Source organism: Hemicordylus capensis, chromosome 1 (genome assembly GCF_027244095.1).
Source record: "Hemicordylus capensis ecotype Gifberg chromosome 1, rHemCap1.1.pri, whole genome shotgun sequence".
Lineage (NCBI taxonomy): Eukaryota > Metazoa > Chordata > Lepidosauria > Squamata > Cordylidae > Hemicordylus > Hemicordylus capensis.
Window position 1 is genome coordinate 188678368 of NC_069657.1, and position 18800 is coordinate 188697167.

The 18800-nt window shown below is 41.1% G+C and overlaps 1 protein-coding gene and 1 long non-coding RNA gene across 16 annotated transcripts in view; one reads left to right on the forward strand and one right to left on the reverse strand.

Annotated features, from left to right (window-relative positions):
* TANK (TRAF family member associated NFKB activator) overlaps positions 1–13054 on the forward strand; it is a 96978-nt gene extending 83924 nt beyond the window's left edge. For all 15 annotated transcript variants that reach the window (XM_053278381.1, XM_053278427.1, XM_053278445.1 and 12 more), the window contains 5 exons: positions 3234–3413; positions 4589–4662; positions 6119–6237; positions 7309–7886; positions 12841–13054. In XM_053278381.1, the coding sequence (XP_053134356.1) occupies positions 3234–3413; positions 4589–4662; positions 6119–6237; positions 7309–7886; positions 12841–13017 (1128 nt within the window). In that variant the 3' untranslated portion in view covers positions 13018–13054. The remainder of the gene's footprint in view (positions 1–3233; positions 3414–4588; positions 4663–6118; positions 6238–7308; positions 7887–12840) is intronic.
* Positions 13055–13461: 407 nt separating this feature from the next.
* Positions 13462–17484, reverse strand: LOC128337444 (uncharacterized). Its single transcript, XR_008312264.1, has 3 exons — positions 17078–17484; positions 16570–16670; positions 13462–13980 (listed from the first exon to the last, which is right to left on the reverse strand). It is a non-coding gene; the product is annotated as an uncharacterized LOC128337444 (long non-coding RNA).
* Between the last annotated feature and the right edge of the window lie 1316 nt (positions 17485–18800).

Below are 18800 nucleotides of genomic sequence, written 5' to 3' on the forward strand. Positions count from 1 at the left end.
AGTGAGGGAGAAGAGTTCTTAATCAAGATCATGAGTCTCCTAGATGGCTGAAGATGGTGGAGCTGGAGAAGTAAAAGTTGTGTCAGGAATATAACTAGATATAGAAGCTTCTTATTCCTGCTCTGCACTTCTAATAACTTTTCTTTTTCCCCACCCCCCAGCCCTTTCCTTACTACTTTATTATGTGAATCATTCCTATATTCTGGATCTGCATTACCTTCCATCAGTTATACATGGAAAAAAGACTTCATTCTAAAATATCACTCCCCACTATCTTTTTAGTCTTTTCTTGAAAGAAAGAAAAATCTTTCAGTGGAAGTATAGTACCATTGAAAGGTCTTTCAGTTAATTCCTTTAAAAGTCTGTCACGTTCTGAGCATCATGCACATCTTTCATTTAATTTGCTTTCTTAGTTTCTTCTTCCCCAGTTGTTCGTTGTGCTCTTCTTTGGTTCCCAAACCAGTTTAAATGGCTTGTTTCCAGGAGTGGAAACAAGATTCCTTTCTTCTAAAACATTTATACCAATTACACCCCCAAACCCCAATATAAGTAGAGTTCTTCATGTTTACAGTCTGCTTTATGCTTGTGCAGTGATCTTCACTATGTTTCAAACAGGGCCACTTTATCAAAAAACAAAAAACCTTCAATGTGTGTGCCTCTGCACAGTACTGTGCTTTGGGAGAGATGGTGCTCTTGGAGGAAAGTACTGGAAAGGAAAGAGCTGCACTTCCCAGCACTCTGTGCATGCCTCCCAAGGTGGTGCAGGGGCACCATGGGCTCTGTTTCCCTTAAAGGAGAGCCCTCCCCCCAGCTCTTTGCAGGGCACATGGTGAGCATGGTTATCTCCACATGCTGCCAGGGGGTCTGAGTAGTTTGGGCCAAAGCCTCACACAGGCCCAATAAACAATTAGTCAGAAAGCTGCACTTAGGGTTGATAGGGGCCACCACAGGCCTCCAGGGCTTACAATGAATAACACTATGCTAGTGTTTTATAGTTTTTTAAAAAATCTGCTGTTTATGATCCTTCACTATACAGATGTAGAAATAATCATCTTCCATGAAATGGGCAATCATGAGACTCCTAACTTTTAAAAGCAAGTTTCTAGCACTCATAAGATTGTTTCTTAACTGGGAGTTCTGAGGCCACTAAGAGGAGCTTGTGGCCATCGAGCACTTTCACACAAACACTTGGGATGAATTTGGAACTATTTAGAGAAGATACATGATCCCGACCCCATATCATGGACCCCATATCATGTATCCGTAATGTGGGAGTCTAAGTAGGGCAGCACTTGCAGCAGCATTATCCCAATCCCCAAGAGGGGAATGCTTTTAGGGAAGAAGCAGCAACAGGAAGTATTTCTCCCATGTGATATTCTGTTGTTACCTTTGTGGCATGGGAAGGTAATTCTGGAGCATATCCTATAACCCAAATATGACACAAGATAAGGACCCACAGAAACTAGAAATGGGCAGCTCCCTTCTGCTTGGCTCAAATAAAAAAATGATTTGGCAATTATGCGTGGTATCTGTGGATGCTCAAAAAAAAGTCACTTTCCCCCCAAGAGTTCGAAATTGGCATGTACCTGCACATCCACGTTTTCTTTCCAGAACACAGGCATGTTCTCACCATGCTGTTTGGGAACTGAAAGGCGGGAGAAGGCAGCACATTGCTTCAGCAACTGTGCAACATTCCCTTTCCTTCTGCGAACATCCTATGTGATTGGTTGCTTGTTCTTGACAATTCCTGATCAGTTGGATTCTTCAGGCATCAGGAGGTTGAGTCAGGAGGACTGTTAATTTCATACCCATTTTTAAACATTAAAATCAATGTCTGCAATTGGTAAACATGTGCAAGCACAGCAGCTGTCCTTTTTGAGCATCTTGTCTAAGGAATGCTAGACTGCACAGGCACAAAATTTATACAAACATAATATTCTCTCTAAATTATGAATAGAAGACCATTTTCAAGGGACCTTAGTTTGCCTCAAAATTTATTGCATGTTATGCATTGGGTTGATTTGTATTTGGGGCCATTTTAAAATGACATCTTTGGCGGGTGGAGCTTCAGTGCTCTTCATGACCCTATTACCCTTCTGAAAACTTCATTGAAGGATCTATTTCTAAATAATATGCTGAAGATAGGGGTATGTTATGGCCACATGAACCTTTTGTCTTTTGAAGAGTAGCATAGGATTTTTTTTTCCCCTTACATGACTGTTGACGTTACAGTATTTTCTCCAGAATTCCATTTTAAATTTGTCTTTCAAATTTTAGGCAGCAGCAGATCTATTTCAGATGTTTGCTTGTTACTGAATAAGCAGACGTATTAAACTGGAGCCGTGTGTGTGTGTCTCGTTTGCTTTGTAGCATTTTGAAATCAGGTTTAGCAATCCATTTTCATGTCATTCATGTCTTTTGCTCTTGTTTCCTTGTTTTGATTATGTCTTGCCTGTACCATTCTTTCCCACTGATATTGCGGAGGGGGAAAATAATTGTATTTAATTGCAGCAGCTGAATTGTGGTCAGTCCTGGCTCTAGTTTCTCTTTGTAGTATATTCACAACTACCACCTGTTCATCAATACTGGGGACTTTGGCCTTCAAGAAAAGACAGTTTTGCTATTGCTTCTGTAACTTCATGGTTCGGTATGAGGGTTTTTTTACGCGGGCTTTTTCCCTTTCTATACACACTGTCATCATATACAATAAATTAATAGCTTAAGAATATAGGAGAGAAATAGACTTTTAAAAGCCTTAATTTCTTGTCTTTGTAGTTTGAGTCTTGCAAAATCCTAAGTCATTAAATGCTAAATAGCTACATTCTAACTGTTCCAGAAATTACGATTCTTAAAGACTGTCACCTTCTTTAAATGTACTTTATCTTGATTGTAGCATGTGCTGAAACTAATTAAATATTAGTGAACAGAGTATATAAATGGAATAAGACAACATTTCCCACATTTATGAGCACTAATGTGCATATCGCTGTTGCGACTGTTTTATGTATTGAAAATAACACACAATTGTTTTGAATAATTGTCCACAAGGAGATGTAACTGCATGTAGCAGTAAATGGCTTTTAATTATTTCAACACAAACTAATGGTAGTTTGTACAAGGCTCATTGCATTCATATTGTGAAGACTTAATTTAGCCTATAACAGTCTATTTTATAACAGTGTTCCTCAGAACAGGAGAACTCACTTACTGTGCTGTGTGCTTGTGTTTTTAAGGAACAATTAGAGAATGAGAGTATCAAATTAAAGCAAACAGAAGAAGAAAGTAATTTAAAGGAAAAGAAATTTGAGTCTGTTATCACAATCAAAGAAGATGAAATAAGGCATCTGAAAAAACAGCTCAAAGAAATAAACGAAGCACAAAATTGCATGCATGTACCAAGATATGAAAAAGAGGTAAGCCTATTGAAGGAAAATCTACATCTTCATAAACAAGCACAGCTGTTAAACATTGCATATGTCAGTTGTGCATTCAAGGAAAATTCTTATATGCACAGTTTTTGTTCTTATTATATTAAAGTGATAAATGAAATGCAATGTGAGCGCCTGTGCACATACATTCCCCCCCCCCCCCCGGCCGCCGCCACCGTGCCATATAATGTAAAACATGGTACATTTTCAATCTCAATAGTTCTTCTACCTTTTGGATTTATCCATTTGTAAACATGCAATCCACTTTGCAGTTATATCCATGTTTTTGGTTCAGAGGCCATACTGACTTCACTCATCAGAAAATCTTTTCAAGTTCTGAAAGCTGTATAAGAGATGGATTATTGTAACAACTTTGCTTCTTAGTTACAGGCTTTGAATATACGCCCATGTAATACTGGCCTAATCCACAAGGTGGTAGTCAAATATAATAACTTCTCTTAACGCATGATAGAACACATTGTATTAGCCTTGGCTAAGCTTATTGAAGAATGTTGTAGAGTCTTGACTGATAGCTTCATATTCATTCCCACAAGGAAACAATGATTATGGCAATCAATATTAGTTCTGTGTCTTTCACGATATGCTTAAAGAGAATATTATAAAGTACTAGAGAATATCAAGGTTAAGGTATGGCAAGAAAAGAGATGGAGGCTGCAATCCCATAGCACATACTTGGAAGTAAACACCATTGAAATCAGTGGGACTTGCTTTTGAGTAAGCATGCATACAATTGTGCTGTGAATTACACTATATTTCTGTGATGATATATTTTAATAAAAAGGAATAAAGTGCCCAAAAGGTATTGAGCAGCAGAACTACCTGATATATCCAAATTCTCTCTGTCTTCCATATTAGCGCTGTACTCATGTGACTAGCACTCCCACAATAATTTGCATAATTAGCCATCCAGATATTATGGACCTCTTCTAGATATCAAGGTAAATGAGGATGTGCTGTGTTGTATTTCTAGCAAACACATTCTTCAAACAAAATTTAAAAAAAAAATAAGCAAGGGGAGAAGCCAATAACTCTTGGTGAGTTGTTACTATGTATCTGTTTAAAGTGGTAGCTCATTTGGATGAATGTATTAGGCTGTTGCAATGCAAAATTCTTATTTTCTGTCTTCCAATCTTTTAAAGGGAAGGAGTGAAAAACATCATTCCTCTAGGCAGGAATTATCTCCAGGGGGCTTTCCTACAGCAGCCTACGAAAGGTATGTAGCCCTTTTTAAAACCATCTTTGTTTTCTGTAATTGACATCCAATGTTTGCTCTTGCTGTCTAGTTTCAAAAGTCAGGTGTGCCTCCCCCTTCTCACTCTGTTCTCCCTTCCTGCCCCAAGTACTGAATGATATTTGAGCCACCATGTAGCAGCAGGTTAGGTTAAGAGAGACTGTGATGGGCAGGAAGGGCCCTGCTTCATTCCTGGTATCTCATCTCAGTCACCTCATGTTTACTTGGATAAAGAAGTTATAGCCAGAACTGAAGAATGAGTACATTAAAAAACTCACTTGCCCCATTAGCACAGGGACCTATGTGCTCCCGAGTTAGGAGCCCGTATGTACTATAGCATTGTGATGGAGAGGAAATTGCAACTGGGACTCATCTCTCTCCAAAGGCAGAGTTTTCATCACGGTGAAGAAACAGGCAAAGGTGAAGCCTGGTGCATTTACCATCACTTGCCATACTAAGGTCTAGCACCCTTTGCAGAAACAATTGTACTCAAGATCTGCCTTCCCCTTCCCCCCTTCCTGGCAGATTTGACTGCTTTCCCTTTCCTAAATGCATTTTGATCCCTGTTGCCTCTTTTGGTGGCAAAGGACCCTTTGTCTTTAAGAATTTCATAAAAGGGATAATTTAATCAAGTGTGGTCATTAATAGTAGTAATTATAGTACTGTGCTGAGACACCAAGCTGCACCTGGCAGAATTTTCTCTTCTGAACAACATGTAAACAGTACACAACACTCTCTCACTTTGCTATAATTGTGAGGGCTGGAGCATACAGATTCTCCAATTTTATTTTTTAAAACTCAAAACAACTGCGGAGCAGTTCCCGCAGAGCAATGACACTAGAAGGTGGAGTGTTTAACCCTTTCCCCTTGTTCCGTTTCCCCCATCTAATTTGCAAACACCCCCATACAAACACAGCCCGCCAACCTGCTATTAGTCATGCTGAGGCATGCTCTTAGTCAGGTAGCTGTGGCGTGCTTGTATTCCCCCGGACTCCATGAGGGATGGGGCCGTAGCTCAGTGGCAGAGCATCAGCTTCGTATGCAGAAGGTCCCAGGTTCAGTCCCTGGCATCTCCCAAGTAGGACTGGGAAAGACAGCTTGAAACCTTAGAGAACCACTGTCAGTGGAGAAAATACTAAGCTTGATGGGCCAAGGCAACTTTTGATGGGATTTAATGGGAGGAAGTGTTGTGGGTGGAGAGCTACACATCCCCCTTTTCCTCCACAACTGGTCTGAGTAAAATTGGCTATTTTACAATTTAAAAACAATGGAGAATCAGATCATGGATCTCCTGCCTCGTGTCTCTTTCAGTCTTCCAGTCTGGCTGTCCATTGCCAGGCAGTGCCAATATTTCCAAAGTTATGCTTGCCAGGTGGCTGCTTAAAGACACAAAGGTAGAACTGGCTGATGCTTTACATGCGCCATAATTAATTTTTAGGGATGAACTTGAGACTGTTTTCTGGGGGATGAAGGAAGAATTTCACCGAATACGCACACTCGCAAAAGCACAGACGGACCAGCTGAGTAAATGTAACCTGAGGAGAGAACCTGAAACTGGTATTGTTTGACGACAGCTCTTACTGTGACCCGGCTCTTTGAGCTCAAAAATGTGCTTCATTTTTGTACACTGCATGCACTTCTGGTTCTGTTTCAGACCTTCCTGCCTCTTTGCGTTTCATCATATGTTGCTCTGTAATGAAGGATGTTTCACACACGACATTTCTCCTACATGACAACCTACGTGGTATATGGGGTGGGGGGATGTGTGCAACAGCCACTTGTGAAGTATGACGCGACTGCTCTTTTTGCTGTGCGTGTGTGGCTTGGAAGCTGCTGTTCACGTCATCCTCCCTGCTCTGTCTCCTTCGAACGAATGAAACTCTCTTGCCACACTTCACTTGGGAAATGGCAGCATAGCCTTTTCTTATACATGGGTTATCTCCACACGGGGGGGAAACATCGTCCTAACTTTATTTCTTGGCCACCCTCGTGATAATTGTTATCTGGGTGGCTCACAAAGTAAAAACAGTGGAATAAAACATTCAGTTAAAAGCATATTAAAAACATAAGCTACAGTGTGTGAAACTGCCCGTAGTGATTTTGCTAAAAGCAAAAAATCTTTTGGCATTGGAGCATGAGTGGTGTTCATTCTATGGAAAGGAAAAAACACAGATACTTATCCCTGTCCCCAAAGAGCTCACAATCTAAAAAGAAACATAGGACACACACCAGCAACAGTCACTGGAGGTACTGTGCTGGGGGTGGATATGGCCAGTTACTCTCCCCCTGCAAAATAAAGAGAATCACCACGTTAAAAGGTGCCTCTTTGCCAAGTTTGCAGGGGTATTATAATTCCAAGAGATAAAAGAGACTCAGTGTGGTTGGCCAGCACATGAAACATAATGCTGGACTGGATGGGTCTTTGGCCTGATCCAGCAGGACTTTCCTTATATTCTTAACAGCTCTCCAAAATGTTTCAAGGTTCATTTATTGACAGACAGACATTCTGACAATTCAGCCACACTGGCTTTGGAAGAATTGATCAGGCAGTCTGTATTGCTGGATTATGTGTTTTAAACTAGACTTTGATAATGTGTAACTTTTTTTTTTCTTCATCTACTTGGACAGAAATTCCATTCTCCAAGCCTATCCAGTGCAGTGATGAACAAGCAGATGATCTCTGTAACCCTTGGGTTAAAAAAGATCTAAGTAGAGATGTTTCACACTTCCCGTCTATCGCACCAGGAGGAATGGGCCAAGACGAGGAAGAGAACTCTGTTGAGTCGCTTTCTAAATTTAATGTCAAGTTCCCACCAACCGACAATGACTCTACTTTTTTGCAGAGCAGTCCAGATACACCACCAATCTCATGCGGTGTGGTGACTGAAGACTTACTTCAGGATCAGCAGTTTAATAGAGAGCTTGGAAACCAGACTATGAACTTCAGTGAGGTGGCAGGTAACTTGTTTGAGGAGCACGGTACTGACCCGGTTGTTTCGACTCTGCATAACCTATCGCCTGCTAGCAAAGCTAAAACCTCAGCCCACACGAACACACTTGTACAGAGTCCTTTGGAGAAAGCTCCAGGCTTTAAACCACAATTCTTATACACCTATGGAACCTCTATGTTCACGAAGCAAGATAATCCTGAAAAAAACTTTCCCTCCTTAGAAGCTAATGAGAGAACTGTTGGAGCACCTCAGCAGGTAACTGTGCTTTTTAAATTAATTTTGTACTTGTGCACGATTACTCTGTAAACTGTAAAACAGAACATGTCATTGAACTTGCTTAACCTAATGTATGCCCAGTGTGAAACGTATTATCTCCTCTGTCTACTACTACTCTCATTCAAAACATTTGTATTAGCGCAACTGTTGCGTCAGCACCGTAATGTCAAGATTTGTGATCTTATTCTGGCACAGCAACCAGTGGGCCTGTTCTAAGCCTATATGCTGCAACAGTGCAAATGTCTTGGTTTTGTTGACTTTTAAGGATATTTGAGAGACGGAAAGAAAATGTCTTATCCTTTGTAAATTCTTGCGCATCTTCGCTTGCTTGGAGAGGCCTCAGCCCAAATCTCCACAAGGACTCTGATGCACGCACTTTCAGCCAGCACAGGCTTCCCTGCAGTGTTTGGGCAGCTCTGTGTGCACCAGGGAGATTAAGGCACAAAGTGCTCTTTGAAATTATAGCAAGTGAGGAAATCCGTGCACTCTTGGAAAGATTACATGTGCATCCAGCATGCATGCTCTAGATCAGGCTGACAAACTGCAGAGGGATTTTTTATTTTTTAAAAAATTGCATACAATATTGGAGGCTTCCCCCACTACATGTGTGCCATATACCAACTTCACAACTACTTGTTGATTTGCAGGGCGTAGGTGGGGGAGGGAGATGGGGAAAACAAGTTTGTTTTTCTGGGTTACAGTAGTTTAAATTGATGTTTATATTTCGTATCAATAAAATCAGTGCTTATTGGTTTCAGTTTTCAGCCAGACATATTTTAGGGTATGCCTAGTTTCCCTCATTAGGTACCTCATTAAAAGGCAGGGGGAGTGGGGTGCTTTATGGCTTCAGTTCAGAATCTACTCATATTGCTTTAAGCCTTACAAATTTTGCAATGGCTGCTTTCCATTTGCCTAAACCCATAGATCTAGGATAATTCAAATTAAATTTTTATTTGCAAGTAAAGGTCTAGGATGATTTAAATTCATAAAATCACACAAGAGGAGAGGTGATCTAGCATATCAGCAACTGTGGAAATCAATCCATTTTAATGTGAGCTCTATAAATATTCAATAAAATAATCTTGTCCCCTTTTTCTTTCCATTATTTCTGTAAATACGTCTCCTTTGTGTATTTACACCCCCTCTCTGTTATAATCTATACAGTACTTCCAGGGGCACTTCCTTCATTTAAATTGACTGGCTCATTTGTTTTCAACAGGATTAATTTCCAAATACCAGTTTTAAGAGATGTATTGATCACACTGTGTACTGTTAATGTAATCATAATGTTATCATTATAAATTATGATCACTGCTTTATAGTCATTGCAAATTATTAAACGGGCACACCCTTACTTTTTACTCAAGTTCACATTGTAACACTTGAAATTGTAGGCCTGTATACCCAAAGTGTGTCTTGATTCTATTTTCTTCTAAAATTATCATAATTATCTCCAATTATTATATTACTGTGTATAATTGATTATAAATTTATACCAAGTTTTATTTGTTTATCAGACATTATAGAAGGTTGTTCTGTTTTTTTATACACACTGGTTTCACTACTTGATATTCTTTCGAGCCAGTTTTTGTTGTTCATCACATCAGATGCTCAGTTGAGCTGGACTAAAATAAATTAAACTATTTCTTCTAAAAGCAGCAAGGTTCCTGCGAAGTTGTAAAGCACCTATTCTATTCCTTGTTCCTTTCCTGATTTTTCTCCAATATGTCTCCTGCTTGTTCTTTTAACTAGTTAGTCTGTCTGTTCATTTCTCAATAGATGGCACCCTGCATTGTATATATTAAAGAATGTGAAACAGCTGGTATGTGATTGCACATTGATAGATAAGTATGCAGCTTAAGAAGTGCAGGAGAACGGATGCTGAACTGTCATAATGCACAGGGCATGTGGCTAGAAAGATGAATATTTCTGAAAATTAAGGAAAGGTTGAGGATATCCATTTTAAAAGAGAATGGCCAGTACTAAAATTCAACAGGAGCCAGGAAGTCTTGGTATTCATCTAGAAATACAACTGCCAATAGAAATTAGTTTGAATATGTTTAAGTTCTAACCATGAAGCAATGTAGAGCAATAAGGCCTTTGATCAAAATGCATCTTATCCAGAAACTTGTGCAAAATAAACCAATCTTACTTGACAGTCCATTAAATATACAATTGCATATACTTGCTTAAATATAAACTTTGTTAACTCTAAATCTTTGCAATACATTTTTCTTTGAAGATAATTTTTAACGGATCAGTACATTGTTACTTCAGGTCCAACTAAAATATAAACAGAGATAAAATTTCATCCAGTCCTTTCTAACAGAAAACATAAAAATTTAATTTTGCTAAAAGTAATCATCCTGATTCCTGGGACTGTTGAAACAGTCCTGGCCACTTTCCTGGGAAGACAGCAGTGCGTGCAACAATAGAATCCTGCAGAAGTAGCCACATGCCCTTATATGCCCTAGAGCTGGCCTGAAATGTATGCATGATACTGCATGACCCTGCATTTGGGAGATAGGCAGTGACAGTCTCCTCTCTTGATGGGACACAAAGCTTCACGTCCCTTAAGAGCTGGATGAGATATGTTTTGGAGCACTTTACCATCCTGCTTACAGAGGAAAAAGTAACCCTTGTGAAGGCACATGGTTAAAACACTGGAGTCCCTGTCTTCTGGATTCACCATTGCTGGCATCTTAACAGAGCTGACTTACATGTGCGATTTGTCATTCTTCCTCCATCACCTTGTAGACAAGGACTCTCTGCCATGTATTTAGTACACATGTTAACAAATAAAGATGGGGGAGGAAATGTAAATGCAGTGTAATTGGCAACTGTAAGCCGTTAGAGCTGTGGCTCTCAGTTGATGTAATAAATTTAGCTCTTCCTTGCAGACTCTAAATATAAAACCTCAGTTCTGCTTCCTTAGTACATTGCAGTTTCTTAAACACCTGGATTGAAAACTGTAATGCTGAAAACAGGAGTGTGGACTAAACTGAAGGATTAGTATTCTGATGCGTCATATGCTCTGTGTCATCTGAGAATCTGGTCGTCCAGCAGTAGATCCCTTTTTTTTTTTTAAGCGATGAGACAATCTAACATGTACATCCCAGACATTCTTGTAGCATCAGTTCAGCAATGCTTCAGTGTCTGCATGAGTGTCCCCCTGATTGGAATGATTTTTGCATATATTAATTGATCTTTAGAGCTTTTGCCCACCAGGCCCCTCAGTTTGGCTCACTACTGAAGAAACTAGGTCATTAACCTTTTAAATTGTAGTAATAATAAAGTAATAATTGGGGTTGCAACTACTAATCAGATGAATTGGCTAAAGCATTGGTTCATTAATTCATAATGGCAAATTTTAATCAGGGCTTCTAGGCCCTGATTAATTTTAATCCGGCTCAAACCCCATGAGTAGAGATAGTCAATACATGGTCCTCCTCTGGTGTATGCTTGATCAAATATTATAAGACTAGCATGAATATTGTGGCCATCTAATTATGCCTCCTATTACAGTTATTAAAACTGCCAGTTTAAATCAAGGTGGAGTTGCAAATAAGTAATTAAAAGCACACTTCCGTGGTGATATTTAAAACACGCGTCAGTGCCTAGACAGGTTTCCAAAGCAATTTACACCAACAAAAAGTAGACTGTTTGTTAGAACTTGATGTAATTACACCTAATTAGCCTGTGTTCTGCAAGGATTGATGGCTGACCACAGTAAAAGAGCCACGATAGAAATCTGTTGAGGTCTTCTGACAAATATTAAATATTGTTTAGACAAAGAATTGTCGCCTAAGAGAAATGTGGCTGCTTTTTCTTTTTCTTTCATTAAATGAAGCTGTGCTTTAAAATCCTTGAGGTCATGGAACACAAGTTGTGGGGGGTGGGGTCCAAAGTGGTTTATTTTAGTTCAATAGGCTTTTGAGTTTGGGGCAGCATACAAATTTGATAAACAAATTAAATAAATAATGAAATAAAATTGTGTGTGAGACAGAGACTAGATAAAAGCAAAGCATATTCTTCAGTAAAATGAAATGTTATATATTTAAATATACAGGTGAAACTCGGAAAATTAGAATATCGTGCAAAAGTCCATTAATTTCAGTAATGCAAATTAAAAGGTGAAACTGATATATGAGACAGATGCATTACATGCAAAGCGAGATAAGTCAAGCCTTAATTTGTTATAATTGTGATGATCATGGCGTACAGCTCATGAAAACCCCAAATCCAAAATCTCAGAAAATTAGAATATTACATGGAACCAAGAAGACAAGGATTGAAGAATAGAACAATATCGGACCTCTGAAAAGTATAAGCATGCATATGTATTCAGTACTTGGTTTGGGCCCCTTTTGCAGCAATTACTGCCTCAATGCAGTGTGGCATGGATGCTATCAGCCTGTGGCACTGATGAGGTATTATGGAAGACAAGGATGCTTCATTAGCGGCCTTCTGCAATTCTGCATTGTTTGGTCTCATGTCTCTCATCCTTCTCTTGGCAATGCCCCATAGATTCTCTATGGGGTCAGGTCAGGCGAGTTTGCTGGCCAATCAAGCACAGTACACTGTATACTTTTCAGAGGTCCGATATTGTTCTATTCTTCAATCCTTGTCTTATTGGCTCCATGTAATATTCTAATTTTCTGAGATTTTGGATTTGGGGTTTTCATGAGCTGTATGCCATGATCATCACAATTATAACAAATTAAGGCTTGACTTATCTTGCTTTGCATGTAATGCGTCTGTCTCATATATCAGTTTCACCTTTTAATTTGCATTACTGAAATTAATGGACTTTTGCACGATATTCTAATTTTCTGAGTTTCACCTGTATAAGGTGGGGAGGGGGGACCTAGCTAGTGAAAAGCTAGCATTCGTTTTACAGAAAGGTCTAACTTATTTTCCCCACTTCTTTCAGCCACTCTGGAAGCCGTATCACACTCAAGACAGTGACTTATTGGCACCTGCTTCTGCAGACTCAGAACTTGATCAGCCTGGAATATGTGAATTCTGTCAAAAGGTTTTCCCACCATCTCTTACATCCAGGGAGGACTTTCTGCGGCATCTGAATTCACACTTCAACTTGAAGATTTAGTGTAACTGGAACACAGATAAATTTCTTTTTAATTGAATCACTGGAGTTGCTGTACTTCTGACTTCAGCTCAAATAAATATAGTAACTTCAGAATTAAGGCTACATTTGTAACGGAGTCCATCCAGAGTTGGGTGGCCCATCATTAGCTTGATTAAAGTCAATTAAAAAGGCATGCAACCTCTACCTACCCACTCCTTATTAATGTATGAATAATACATAATGAAAAACACACAATGGGGGTATGAAACTGAAAATTATAACCATCTACTTGGAAAACTGAAGGACTTTAAGAGGGTCCTGAAGTGGTAACTTGAGCACCATTGTGCCTCTGTTTTCCTAAAGAACCTTTGTTCACTGAAGTGCATTTTGACTTTGTTTTAATGCATACATACTTTTTGTTAGAACATCATTAGATGTCTTACACCTGGAATAATGAACATATTTTCTTGAAAACAAGTCTTTTTATTTCAGTGTAAGTTCCAAGTACAGATGAATGTGACCTGGGCCACAAGCAAAGAGCTTACCCATATAAACATTCCATGCAGGCCTATTTACATTTACATTAACGTGTGTGCTGGCCCTTTCCAAATAAGTATTGGCTTGCGACGACACACATACACACCCCTCTGCTGCTGACCATTGGGCTGCTAATTATACAGCAAATAGACCATTGCCTGTTTATAAGTGCCTCTAAATAGGGTGATATGGAGCATGTGTACAGGGAAGTGCTTTGCCCACATCACATTGATCTGGATTGTGATCCGTTGGCATACATAAGCATCGGGTTCTGTGCCTCTGCAGGGACCTCACAGAAGGATTAGCTAGCTCCTCACGGTATCCACTCTGCCTTGCACATGCTCAGTGCTTCCAGTGGTATTGGCAGTTTGGGCACCATTGGCTCAGTTCCTTTCTGACTGCCAAAGCATCAACACTGTTGCTTAGCCCCTCGGTTACAAATAGGTTCTATAGTGAGAGAAAGAAATGTTATTGGTATTGGCTAGACACTTACTGTTTTTAATCATGATTCTTGCCCAGTGTGTTTAGGGGAGCAGCACATCCCTTCAGCATGTAAGATTTGCTGTTTGTTCTCCAAACAAACTTTGAAAGATTGGGCACTTATGAGCAGTGCTTTTTGAAGATGCACTCCACCCACTGCCAACACAGAGACCAGATCATAACTTTTTATTGTCTCTCTGGATTAGTGAGCATGAGTTATTCAAGTGATCTCACTTGAATAATCTCATCCAAAATGTAAGATAAAACAAAAGAAAAATAGTAGTAATACTGCTTAAGTAATTCAGGGGCGTAGCTATAATTGAGCGAAAGCGTTCAAAGAACACGGGCCCCCAGCTCCTGAGGGCCCTCCAGGTCCATCCCTCCCTATTTCTTTCATTATCTCCTTCACTCTGGGGGGGCCACCAGAGAGAGGGATGAACATGGGCCCCCTCTCCCCTAGCTACGCCCCTGAAGTAATTCCTTTATATGAAACTTAGGTGATACTGTTTATAACAAGTGTTGAATTTTCAAACCAAGCTGTGTGGTGTTTTATGCATTCCACAAATGTTGGACTTGTACCATCAGTAGAAAAATCCTAATTCTTAGATAAATGAAGAAGCTGTTTCTAAAAGGCTGGAGAAAAATATCTTTACTTGGCTAAATAGATAATTGTCTAAGAGAATACGTCACACCTAAAAAGATACTATTTCCTATGTCAGACTTTCATGTATGTGTGTCTCACTGCAATTATATGTAGAATAAAGCCACCATACTTCCTGCATTGCAAACATGCACTAAAAGGCATGCATGTGTGGTGGAAATAATGTTTTCTTATCACATAAATCACCTCTGTACAAATTTTATCTTCTGTGAAGCAGTCCTCAGGCTATTTCCAGTATTTAGAAAAGTCATTAAAATATATACATCTATGAGACCAATTTGTAGATGTCCTTTTCTTCTGCCCCCACTCCAAACCAGTGTTTTGGTGGGGATGATTAGGATGCCTGCCACCAGGCGCACCCCATAGTTTGGGTTCTGCTGTATGTATAAGCCATACAATTTTGCCTACAGCAGGCTCTTGCGCTTGGAGAGGGGGCAATCCATGCAAAAGAACCTATATTTTGCATGGATTGTTCTCATTGGATATTTGGTGAAGAGCCCACTAAGTATTGGTAAAGAATAGTAGCATTAGTATTCCCTCCAGGCCTCACCAGTACACATGAGCTTCACTTCTAAAGACCTGTGTATCCCAGCCATCTCTCTTCCACTTTCTCCACCAATAACTTTACCACCTTTCAATCCCTTTTCCAGTTTTAGCCTATGTAAAGTTTGGAAGCCTGCACCCATTGCTGCCTGCTGAGTTTCAACTCCTGTGTTCACAATCAAGCAGGCAGAACAGCTACTATCCTTGAACTCAGCAAGATATAACAGAGAGGAATCATACAGCCTTCAGGAATGCAAGTAGATGCTGACCCTGATCCAGCTCTAACTGCAGATAACCAGCCATGTATACTAATGGCCCGAGATGCAGATCCCAATTTTTATCAAAAGACAGGCCCACCAAAAAGTCTGGGATGGGTATCATGATACAGAAGGGGATGTGCATCAGCAAGACATGCACTCTCATCCTGAATTGTGGAGCTAGACTGTACCTTCTTATACTGTTATCTGCTATGTAATGTGGCTGGGTCCCACAAAGCAAAGGTTATGGGGTCTCCCCCCACCCACCCATACCCTCTTCCCTCCCAAAGAGTTCCCACAAACTGTTGCAGTTTTTTCCAGGATGTTGATGAGCAATTCAGATTTTTAAACTGTATAGGGCATTCAAAACACATCAGGACTTCACAAACATGAAGTTTTGTTTGGATATGTGTCTGTTAAACAATTCAGTTGTTAGCATAGATAAAGTAAATAGTTAAGTGTTTTATCATCAAGATTCACCTGGGATGCTTTTAAAAATGAAAGTAGTGTTGTGATTTTCAGGAATCTGATATTTGCAACATGATTATCTTGAGTTCTGATGTTTTTAGTCCAGATAATAACTGCATTGAGGTTGTCTGTCTATCTTGCTAAGGTTTTAACCAAATGCCTAGTATCTATGTGAAATACCCAGTTTACAGTCCATAAAGGCAGAAAGATGAATGTTTTTCATAATTTTGACTCATTTGGCTGTCCAAACACTTTTCTACAATTTTAGTTGGAACCTCTCATCTGCCTCTGACAAGCTGTTAACTGCCTTTGCACTATAATAAACTTTCGTATGCAGGGTTTGTCTTTGGTGTGACCCAGCATGTGTGTTTGGTTTTACTGTAACAAAACAACCATGCTAGGCTATATGATACATCAAACATCATTGGGTTTTAACATATACCTCTTTAGACTTGCTTACAAATTGTGCTCTTTGGAGTGCCTGTTCTGATGAATATTTATGACTACTATTGAGGATGGTGCTTTGAAAAGAGAAGGAATTTTACTTTTTGAAAATAGCCCCTCCTCCATAAATTCATAACATGTGTGACACTATGACAGTAGAATAAAGGGGAATATGCTTCTTACAGTGTCAAATTTTGGATCCTCGAACTTCCTCTGTATTTAGTCTCAAAATTATCCTCAACAGGCATGTGTCTTTCTTGAAGCTGCCTCTGTTCTTGTCATACCTGCAGTTGAATGTATGGAAGGTAAAAAGAGCGCTGAAGAGAGAGTACTTCCTCTCATGTTCATATTTTTCTTTTTAAATACTGAAGGCAGGGATGTAGCTATAACTGAGCGAGTGGGTTCAAAGAACATGGCCCCCCCAGGTCCACCCCTCACTGTTTTCTTATCTCCCTCACTCCTAGGGGCCTCCAGGGAGAGGGGTGAACACAACCCCCCTTTCCCCTAGCTACGCCCCTGACTGAAGGCCATGATGTTTTTGTAGGTGACTGCATAGTACTGTACTTCATTCTGATAAGAAGCAGGCGGGTGGCCAGTGTGCACCCGGAGCAGCCACTGGTCTAATGCCATTTTTTCTGGGTAAAGCTGCTGTTGCAGCAGTCAGCAGGGACATCTGCTTTATTACGCTCACCAAGGGAAGCTCAAGCTGTAAGAAGTACTAACATGCCACCTTTGCTCAGCAGAGGAGACAGCCCAACAGGGATAGGAATTATTTTTAAAAGTGATGGAAGAAAGCAGAACGTGGGAGAACGGAGTGAAATTCTCTGCTGCTTCTGTCCAAGTCGGATAGTCCCTTCTGGCACGAAGGATCAGATCTGTTCATCACAGTGGGGTTTCAAGCACAGGTCCTGTACCAGTTGAGATGAATCCCAAACCAAGTGCACACTTCTCGAAGCAGGCCTCCACTGAGAGGGGAGTTTTAGATGTCCAGACTAGCTCTCCACAGTTGTGGGGCCACCGTGAGTAGGTTTTGCTGCTTCAGATGCACTGTGTGTGTGTACGCGCGCGCGTGCGTGCGTGCGCTCTCTCGCTCGCGCGCACACACCTTTTCTCTCGCTCTCTGGCTACCTCGCCAGCTGCTTGTAGCTCCCGTAATTAGACTGTCACTGCTCGTTAGAGGAAAGAGGGAAACACTCTTGTGACAGATTCCACTAGTTCATCGAGGGGGTGCGATTTTCGAAGGGAAATTTAGTACATTAATTTGAGGTCTCAGCTCTGTCCTTTTCTGGAGATTCCCTCTGCAGTCTGTTTATTGCCACACTCAGCTAGAGTTTCTTTCCCTTCGCCTTCTAGCCCGCCAATAAGCTCTAGATTAGATTAAATCAGCCATTTGACATTTGCCAGGGGTTTTGTCCCTCTCCTCTCTTGCAACGCTCGTCAGTACGCGAAAGGGGGCGCGCTAAAGGAGGCCTCGCTCTGCCTTGGTCGGCTCAAGCCAGGCTGTCGCAGAACGTTGCAAGGCTCGCTGAGCAGGAAAAATCTGCTCCAGGACACACAAACCACCGGGCTCCTTAACTGCCCTTCGCTTCTGCCCCTAGCTATGGGCAGGCTCGAGCGCAGCGGAGCCCCCCGCCCTTAAGAAGTGCTTTTGTCGCTTCCTTTTAAACGGCCTCCCCCTTTGCAATTCATACAAGGTTAACTCGGCAGAGGAGGCTCAATCCCAATGGCAACTGGTATTGCATTTATTTAAAAAAAGAAGAAGAAAAAACCACTGAAGGAAAGGGGGGAGTGAGGGGAGGGGGGGGAATCAGAAATAGGGAAAGAAAAGAGAAAAAGCAGCAGGCTGATTACGAGGTGTCAAAACTGCCAGGAGCAAGAAGGTGATAGCAATCAGGGGTGAGAAGAGTGCGCCATTCGTGCGGGGCAGCTAATTATCCGTCTCATTTGAGGCAGCAGCGTTCGAGGCAGCAGCGTTCGCCTGCTGAACGGTGACAGATTGGCGCGGAGGAGAGGGGAGGTGTTAAAACAATGGAGCCGGGCTTGCGAGCGCTGCTGCATGCTAATCAGCCCGGCCTCCTTCCTTCCTTCCCTCTGTTTGCCGCGATCCCGCCTTCCCTTCCCCGGCACCGCATGGCGAACTCCTCACAGTCGCTTCCCCCACACCACCCGCGCGCGCTTCCACAAATCGGGGGCGCAATCCTGACTCCTCCGAAACCATTTGGGGATCTCCCGTTGCCTTTAATAATCCCAACAGTCACCACCGCCGCCACCCCTAATTACACGGAAGGGGCGGGGGACGACGACGACGACAGGGAGCCGTGATCTTCTACAGACCAATTAGGCCGACTTTCAACCGGCTGGCGCCCCATTTCTTTGACCGGGGGCGGGGGGGGAAGGAAGCCTCATTGACATCA